At 36.3% G+C, this 10,271-nt stretch overlaps 1 protein-coding gene across 1 annotated transcript; it reads right to left on the bottom strand.

Annotated features, from left to right (window-relative positions):
• Positions 1-3,445: 3,445 nt before the first annotated feature.
• On the bottom strand, positions 3,446-10,015 carry LOC778461 (signal sequence receptor). Its single transcript, NM_001098290.1, is given in 5 exon segments — positions 3,446-3,935; positions 7,018-7,258; positions 8,180-8,457; positions 8,857-9,045; positions 9,849-10,015. Coding segments are annotated over 5 exon segments (840 nt in total). The 5' UTR covers positions 9,910-10,015; the 3' UTR covers positions 3,446-3,864.
• Positions 10,016-10,271: the final 256 nt, after the last annotated feature.

The following is a 10,271-nucleotide window of genomic DNA, read 5'->3' as shown; positions in this document are numbered from 1 at the left end:
ACTCACTCCGCGATCACGGTTCCAACACACCGGTGACAGAGAACTTACCTACTCAAGGCTCCCAAAAATCACCCCCCTCAAATTGATTGGGGTACAATATGACAACACAAAATGTGAACGATTAGAGTACTTTGACTCGACGAGTTTTAATTGAACACACATCCTCAACTTTGGTATCAACATGGAATTATAATACCAACACCAGAATATTAACACGTATAAGGGATCCCCAAATTTCAATAATTGGATAGCACTAGTCTAACTATTTGTAGAAATTTTATTTATTAATACGCATAATTAGATTGTACATTGTAGCACGTACCTGACAGACTCATTTAATTTTCTATATAAACGTAATAACGTAATTGCTATGGCAATAAGATAAGACAAAATTATCGGAAATACGTTATTTGTCTAACTATATTAATAATTATTATTTAATGTAGATAGTCAGATTCAATGTTGCGTGATTTGATTAGGTTAAAATCTCGTGAACAGACTTCGTGGCCTCACAAACCTAATACGATAGCACGTGCGTTGCTTGAGATCCACATATCATCCACATATCGCACACAGAGATCCACACGGAACGATTCAGAGTACACGTGTAATATTGACAGTAGAAAGGAAAATGTAAATAATGCAATTACTTTGCAATAATTTGCTTGTCTCATTATGCTAGTGGCTAACAGCTGATAATCTCGTTCGATTTCCGGTCGGAGCCGGTTGATTCTTAATGATATTGCCATTCAGTCTGTATCTTCAAATTAGGCATTACTGGTAATCGCATTAATAAAGTCAATACTATTAGGTGGAAATGTTAGGACAGCTCCTCACGGAAACATCACCCGTTCAGCCTCATTCACACTCCTAGATCCAAGGTATTGGAGTAAATTATCACTTGTACATAGTTTCATTTTTAACTAAATTGTGTTTAATTGTAATTTGAAGTCGTCGTGGCCTAAAGGATAAGACGTCCAGTGCATTCGTATCGAGCGATGCACCGGTGTTCGAATCTCGCTGGCGGGTACTAATTTTTCTAATGAAATACGTACTCAGCAAATGATCACGATTGACTTCCACGGTGAAGGAATAACATCGTGCAATAAAAATCAAACCCGCAAAATTATAATTTGCGTAATTACTGGTGGTAGGACCTCTTGTGAGTCCGCACGGGTAGGTACCACCGCCCCGCCTATATCTGCGGTGAAGCAGTAATGCGTTTCGGTTTGAAGGGTGGGGCAGCCGTTGTAACTATACTGAGACCTTAGAACTTGTATCTCGAGGTAGGTGGCGCATTTACGTTGTAGATGTCTATGGGCTCCAGTAACCACTTAACACCAGGTGGGCTGTGAGCTCGTCCATCCATCTAAGCAATAAAAGAAAAAGTCTCTAAGTCATCATCATCTTAGGCCCTTATAGCCCAGAGTGAGTCTTTCCTTGGTCCCGTATCTCAAATGGACACACAAATTTATTTGCTATAACAGCCGCCTAATGATCGCCAATATCGAAAGGAGCACGGATTATCGATGTACCTATTTGAATTCGTTAAACAGCAGTTAGCGCCAACGTCTAAATCGGCTAAAATATGTAAATGCCATTGAAATAATATATTTTTGAATCTAATTCTACTGTACGTGTATCTTGTATGTATAATGTGTATAATCAGTCCGACAGATGGCACTGCAGTCGGTATCTAGATTATTTATCTACATTGCAACTAAACGGCTGCATTGACTTGAATGAATTTTTGTGTATGCATTCATTCATTCATTTCATTACTTTTGTGTATGCAGGACAACGTCTGTCAGGTCCGGTAGTAAACTATAAAATTATTAATTTGGTTTTCGCGGTTACTTGGTTATGTTGTACATAATCATCGTACACCCCCGATTACTCTCTTTAGTCAATCCATACCCTGGGCCAGGAAGGTCAAGTACCTGGACGTTACCCTGGATGCATCGATGACACTCCGCCCGCATATAAAATCAGTCCATGACCGTGCCGCGTTTATTCTCGGTAGACTCTACCCCATGATCTGTAAGCGGAGTAAAATGTCCCTTCGGAACAAGGTGACACTTTACAAAACTTGCATAAGGCCCGTCATGACTTACGCGAGTGTGGTGTTCGCTCACGCGGCCCGCACACACATAGACACCCTTCAATCTCTACAATCCCGCTTTTGCAGGTTAGCCGTCGGAGCTCCGTGGTTCGTGAGGAACGTTGACCTACACGACGACCTGGGCCTCGAATCTATACAGAAATACATGAAGTCAGCGTCGGAACGGTACTTCGATAAGGCTATGCGTCATGATAATCGCCTTATCGTAGCCGCCGCTGACTACTCCCCGAATCCTGATCATGCAGGAGCCAGTCACCGTCGACGCCCTAGACACGTCCTTACGGATCCATCAGATCCAATAACCTTTGCACTAGACGCCTTCAGCTCTAGGAGCAGGCTTAGGGACCTCGGTAACCGTACTCGTCGAACTCGACAAAGAGTTCGCCGTGCAACCTAACCCATGAATCAGCTCGCTGAGTTTCTCGCCGGATCTTCTCAGCGGGTCGCGATTCCGATCCGGTAGTAGATTCATTCGCGAAGCAGCTACTCTTGAGTTGTTAGGTCTCCTTCGGAGGCGCTCGGGTAGCTGTTAGCAAATCCCACCCCTCCTGGCTGAGCCTTTGCTCGCCCACCTGTCCTGGTGAAACTGGAAAGGCCTCCGGGCCACGAGTAATCCTTCAATCATAAAAAAAAAAAACATAATCATCGCTGGAAATGAACCAATTCAAATACCGTGTATCTTTATTACTTAACTATTTTATAGGCTATTCACATATTTGCACTCCACACTTCGTTAATTTTGAATTTATGATTTCCATCTGACCTTATTCTATTACCAAATACTGTATAAGTTATGTAAAAATAACGTAATGCATTTATTCGTTGTTTAATTGTTCCTTTACTTTTGTATAATACAATTTACGGTTTTCGAATTATAATGCACAATGTTACTGTGATCGGGTATTTTTTTAAATTAACAAATCGCGCACGCTAATTCGGTTCAAAATTACGAATACGATTCCCTGTGCTATGAGTACCAGAGTCAGACATGCGTACTTAAATATGTCTAAAGATAATAAGCACCTAGATAAAGAGAAAACAAACCTGTATATCGCACGAATGTTAGCCCGATGTGGGAATCGAACCCACGACCCTCGGTGCAAGTCAGGGCCACTAACTATTACACCATCGAGTTAGTTGAGGTTAGGTAATTACCTACTTCCGTAAATAAATTGGTACTCGCATATAGTATCTGAATGCCGACATAGTAACTTCGCTCCATCTTATCGTGTGTAGCCACTACGTTACAAACAATATCGTATTTAGATTAGAGCTTGGATCTTGCAGGTGACAAAACGAGGTAAATATTAAAAACAAATTAAAAAATTGTAACGTTCTTTATTTATTAAATAATGCTCACAGTCGCACACGTTGTTATACGCACAGCTCTCAAAATTGTTCCATAAGTTAGCTCACACAACACAACACCACTTACAATCACACAGTCTGTCGTTAAGAAATCCATGGCTGACATATCAATAGGCGTGCAACTGTCAAAATACTTTTTTCGGAATAAAATGTCACGAATGTGACAAAAAAATAACAAATGCAAAGAAACTAATTTTATACAGCCAAAGTGTCAGAAATAATACAAAAATCAAATATTAAACTATTTATTTTAAAAAACTTAATGAGGTAAGCATGATTGCAGGCCTATTTTTATTTCAGTCATTTCGCACACACTCGTATGAACAACCGGTTTGTGCTTGATGTCTCTCTTAATCATAACTTCAAACGACTTCTTAGTCGTCGCCTGCTGATCTCTTTGCTTTCCTTGCGCGCGGCGACTGCTTCGGCGTCTTGGGAGATTTTTCTGTAACAAACACACGTACTTAATCATGTGTGAATTTATTTTTTGTTATTTGGTGTGCCTTTGTCTCTAAAATATGTATTATTTTGAACCTATAAGACCGCCCATTGTACGTAATTGTTTTGTTTAATTCAATGTTAGTAAAGTGAAGACTTAATAAATTGAGTGTATTCTGATTCCCTGACACAGGTGTGACCAAGAATCGGTCAAAAAGGTTATGCAATAAAAGAATAAAGAAAGAATCGTTGACGTTATGGTAGACAGCGGCTTGGCTCTGCCCCTGGCATTGCCAACGTCCGTGAGCTACGGTAACCACTTCCCATCAGGTGGGCCGTATCCTCGAATGCCTACAAAGGCAATAAAAAATGTCCGTCTTTGCAGAGTTCGAAGAGTACCGTTACCGGGGTCCCTAAGCCAGCTCCTAGTGTTAGAGCTGAAGGCGTCTAGTACTAAAGTTAAAGGAACTGATAAATCCGTAAGGATGTGGCATATCTATTTGATACTAAGTATTAATACAGATTGGCAGAAATTTTTAACAAAAAAAAAAAAACTTATCGCATGCCTTGTACCATAAAAATTTTTCATGTATACTTCAGCGCATTAGTGTAAAATGTCATAGTCATCTGTTTCCAAGACTGAATGTAATCCACAAAGGACTTATTGCGTGAAGCTGTTAAATACGCCACTAATTACGGTATGTAATTTAAACAATGACAATTCCACATCAAAAGGCCTTAGACACGATTAGTTGGGTTTTAATGTAATGCTACCAACGCTTTATAATCCCATAGGTCTAGATAAAAATTGTTTTTTTCAATTAATTTATTGTCGCGTGGTGTCTTCTATTTAACGCATCTCGAAATCAGCAGTTATGGTGCCTATCGGTTGCGCCTAACATCACGTTCGTCTGCTCATTTTAGCTAATCTATATTTAAATGTGTTTGTCTGTTTACTCGATCACCCAAAAATGGCTGGACGGATTTTGGTGAAATATCCTAATTTTTTTATATAACCTGATATATATAACCTATTTTATAGTCAGATACATCTGCTATACACATATAAATAAATAAAATGGTCAGTCTCTGATGATAATTATTAACATAGTCGACTTTATATAAGTTGCATTCACACTCTGGAGGGTGAATTCAAAATTATAGTCTTATTTTCTACTTAACTTGGTTGTATTTGCTACTTCAGTTGTGTGAACCTAATAAATAAACATGACAGTGTATTCACTAGTGATTTTAGTTAAAACTGGATCTAAAATTCGACTGGTAGTTTACGGATAGGAAAGTGACAAGAGCAATTATCTTTTCCGGGAAAATGCACAAAGCATTTTATTATTACTGGATTACAAACATAAAACTGGTGCAGCCGCGGGGCACGACTTGTTTAAATAAAAGGAACGGAAGCAACTATTCGTTTGGCAGAGACAACAAGAGTTAGTACTACGCACATATATTGACGACATATATTTTTTTGTAGTTATAACTCAGTATTTGTCTATATGCCTTCCGCTTTTTGTTATTGATCTATTTTTATTGGCATATACTAATTGAGAGAGACGAGCTTACAATCCACCTAATTGTAAGTGGGGACTAATGTTACCACAATTTTTTTTCAAATTGTTGGTAGACTTTTATTTTATTGACAGTGTAAAGTATACGGGTACCCTAATTAAAACTAATTTTTTTTTTGAAGTGAAACTTCCTTATCGGCGTTGGAAAAAAATTTACCGTCACATTTTTCGGTTACGCGTCACAATTTTCCGTTACGCGCCATCTTTTAATTAACGGCTGTATGTTCTGAAGTATGGATGCGCATTTGAGAAACTGACCTCATGTCTCAAGGTGGGTCACGGAATACATTTTGTAATTGCAATAATCCCAGGTAACCCACTTAATATCACGTGGACCGTGCTATTATTGTTATTACGTAAAATAATAGGAAGAAAAGTACCAGGGTATTATGATATCAAAGAGATGTATTATTATAACTTTACTCTGACGTACAGCCTTCTTTATTAATTAACGGCTGTATGTTCTGAAGTATGGATTCCGATTTGAGAAATTGACCTCATGTCTCCAGGTGGATTACGGAAATCATTTTGTAATTCCAATAATCTCAGGGAGCCCACTTAATAATATCACGTGGACCGTGCTATTTATTACTGTTATTACGTAAAATAATAGGAAGAAAAGTACCAGGGTATTATGATAGCAAAGAGATTTATTAATAATTAACGGCGGTATGTTCTGAAGCATGGTTTCGGATTTGAGAAATCGACCTCATGTCTCAAGGTGGGTCAAACTTCACGAACCTCAGGAACCCCATTTAACACCACGTGGACCGTGCTATTATTATTAATTTATAGGAAGAAAAGTACCAGGGTATTATGATATCAAAGAGATGTATTATTAAAATGCTGTAATAATCTTAGTAGCAAAAAGGTAAAGTGAAATAATTGTATTATTTGTATTCATGTCTATGATAATAAAATCCTTTTGTTTAAACTTTATCTAATTTAACTTTATTTAACCAATTTCTAGAAAGTTGCATGTAGATCATTTTTCGAAAAATAAGGCCATAAACAAGTTTCACTTCTTACGTGTGTACACTAGTACACGCACACATTTTTTTTTGTATAATTAATTAACAGTTCATACAGACAGTCAATCTTCAGACAGTTTTTAACTGCATTAATAATTCCATTAACTATACTATTGGCTGGTATTAGAGCAAGTAATTTGTAGTTTGCTAGTAAAAACTTGTAGTACGGTGAAAAAAAACAATAAAAATATTATTATGTCTACAACTCGTGTACCTTCCTGCGCTGAGGAATGGTATCTGCTAATTTTAAACATACATCACGAAAACCATTCGTAATTCGGTATCACGTATTGCTACATACGTGCAATGCAAATAATGATGTTGTTAAATAAATAAATAAAAGAATAGGAGGCACAGAACTGGCCAATTGATGCACATGTATGTTAAAGATATAATAAAAATCATGTAAAGTGAAGAATGTCGGCTCAATTAATTTTTACTAAACAGTTATTTGTATTATATTAGTACTTACTGAGTTGATTCACAATTTCTTTAGGTAGCCAGTCATAGTCTACTTCACTGGCTGTTCCAGTTTCAACGGGCTGAGACACTGAACGTGGTGATCTACGTCTGGCCAATGAAGCGAGGGCTTGCTGTCCTGCGACGAGAGCCAACACTCCACCAGCACCAAGGAAGACATATAAGAAGAATGTCTCTCCATCTAGACCTTCGGATACTTCCACAATGTTGAGTGTCTGGTTGTAGACTGCTTCCTATGACATAATTAGTTAATTAATTCAAACTGTCTTTTTGCAGAGTATGAAGCAAGCCATGCTGGATGGTATGCAATATCATATTTTTTTTGGATATATCCAATTTAATGTCAAAACCTCTTTTGTAAAGTGAAGAATTTCTGATAACCACTAAACACCAGTTGGCATTAGGTATTGTTGTTAAATTGTACTTAAATAATTATTTATTTGTAAATTGGGCATTTATAACATATGGACGCTAGAAAGGCAAAAGTGACTAAGTGACAATAACTGCTTTGTACATAAATGATAGGCAATAACCATATTCGATGGGCAAAAAATATATATTTTTAGGTCTATTAAAATCATTTCAATCCTACAGCTAGATTCGTTGAAATATAATTTTTTTTCTGGTATTTCAACTTTAAATTAGTCTACTATAAAGTTCTCGCATTGTCGCTTAGTCTCGTTTGCCTTTCAAGCGTCAATATGAATAAAGTTTATTTAAATTTTAAACCAAAATGTACACTTTTTTTTTTGGATGAACATGAATAAACTCACACTCCACCTGGTATTAAGTGGTTGGGCCCAGAGGGATCACAACATAAATGCCATCATCTCCCTTAAGACATGGGCTTCAAGTCTGAATGGTGTAATGGCTAACACATCCTTCAAATTAAAAGGGATTACAGCTTTGCAGCAGAAATGTGCACTTCAAAAGGTCATCAATAAGCTATCCATGTTATAATGAAATCAAACATTTCTTCAAACAGACAAATGAAAGTCAAACTTTTTTCTGTTTCATTAGTACCTGTACATTAACTTTAAGCAATTTTGTATTAGTAATATCATTTAATTTAATCTATTCTAGTTCAGTTCTATTTGCAGTTGAAACGTAATAGAGAAAATTGATTCCGAAAACTCAATGGTGTAACTACAAACCTGGTAAGCATTTCCGCTGGCATCTCTGTAATTAAGCTGCACATTTAATCCGAAAGGTCTTCCAGCAAAAGCTTCATTGGGGATGAAGGAATAGGCAAAGGTGGCTTCCTGTTTTGGCTTAACTTCTCTGTTATAAGGCAACGCGGTGAAGTTCTGAATGTAGTATGTGTAGTCCATTGGATACCGGAAAGATGCCTCCATGGATTCTACTACATAGTCTACGGAACCCTTGTTGATGAAGCCCACAAAAAATTCCACTGGGTAACCAGCTTGAATATCTGTAATTTAAAAAAAAACCCACTATAAATCATACTTACAGTATTTTTTTACTGTATGGCATAGTTTACATTTACAGAGAGCAGTGTCATAATATTTCTTGACAATAATAATATTTCTTGACAATAAAAAATATAGATAAGAATATTTAAATTATTTGGAAGCAAGTTGGAAATAAGTAAAAAGGAAGTTCTTCTTGTATTGTTCAAGTATATATGTGAACTTATATTAAAAATATTGTTACTTGTTAGAGAGATGCAGTAATGTTACATATCTAGTGAATTATTTGCAACATCCATCTGTTATCTGCTACAATTTGTTCAATAACTAAGCAGAAAAATTAAATTCACTGTATTTAATGGTTTATTACAGTGACTGGTGATAGGGTATGTTCAACTCACCGAAAGTTAAGTCACCCAAGCTAGGCACAGGTTTGGTGAACAGTATTGTTGTATCAATATCCTGAGATGACTTAACAACACTCTCATCATCATCTACGAGAGCATCGTCACCGACTACCTGGTTGTCTTCTCCTTCAATGTCGACAACATCATCAAGTTCATCCTCTTCTGCTCTAGCTAAGATGTTACCTGGAATTGAAAGTGGTTTAAGTGAAATAAGTAGTTTAAGTGTAATTTACTCTGTCATTCAGCCTCATGGCTTAGATTTATGGAATTTCTTAAGCCAATCTCAATGTGAATGCTGAAGAGTATATGCCACAGATGCTCCACAATTTTAAATGTAGCTATCAGTAGACATACATAATTATATTTGACTGTGGATACTAAAATTGGTAGTCAAGTCATAGTTTTCAGAAGACCTCATGATTTTGTGTTTAAATTAAAATGGTATTTTTTCTAGGTTCTAATTGATAAAATGTTGGCTATTTCAGCTCTAGTGGCAATAACCAATGAGTGAACTTTAATTAGATGTTTTTCTTGTTCAATTGATGATATTACTTTAGACGCCTCTGTGATATTGTTAGCTATATAGTATAGTTGTCCTAGTCATACTGCCTACAATATAGATCTAGCCTACAGGAAATAATTTACGATTTATATGAAAATCAACAGCTGTTATCAACTTTCACTCATTTTGGTATTAGGTACATGTTTATCTAAGTATTTAAAATAGCTTTTTTTAATTCAATTTAATGTGGCCCCTAAATAAAGTCTTGTGACCTAGATGTAGTCTAAATTCTAAGTCATTATATTGATAGTTACATTCTTAAATTATCCGATCTTTAAAGTCAGTGGTTCCTTAGCACTTTAACTACACGATTGTAAGAGTAATAGTGTTAAGAAAAACTATTTTCACTCAAAAAAATAATTTTAAACATGCCACGTCCTGTTAGCTATAACTTTCAATATTTACGTAATTTTCGTAAACTTACCGCTTCCAAGGCATAATAAAGCCGCCGGTACAATCAAGAACGTAAAATATATTAATTTCATTTTAAAGTAGCACTTGTTTTAAATAAAGTATAATTATTAAAAATCATGCGGCTGCCACGGACGAGTTGGTGGACATTCACTTTGGCTCCAGCACAAGACAACTTGAAACTTGGAGCAAATCAAAATGCCAATTTTCTTTCCAACTCGATTGACGTGGAATATTGTGTCAATAGTGTTGTACTAAAGTGTAAAAACCGCTATTGATAAGCCGTTTTTAAAACTCTCCTTGAAACAATTCATTTTAAAAAATTTGAGGAAATATTTTTGTTGTTACGTTTTTCTTAAAATTTCTCTAGATGCAGTTTCGAAATATCTCCTATTTAAAAAAAGTTGTTAATCAATAAGAGCTTGAAATCTTTTTC

This window comes from Bombyx mori, chromosome 11 (genome assembly GCF_030269925.1).
Source record: "Bombyx mori chromosome 11, ASM3026992v2".
Classification (NCBI taxonomy): Eukaryota; Metazoa; Arthropoda; class Insecta; order Lepidoptera; family Bombycidae; genus Bombyx; species Bombyx mori.
This window is presented reverse-complemented; position numbering and strand designations above follow the sequence as displayed.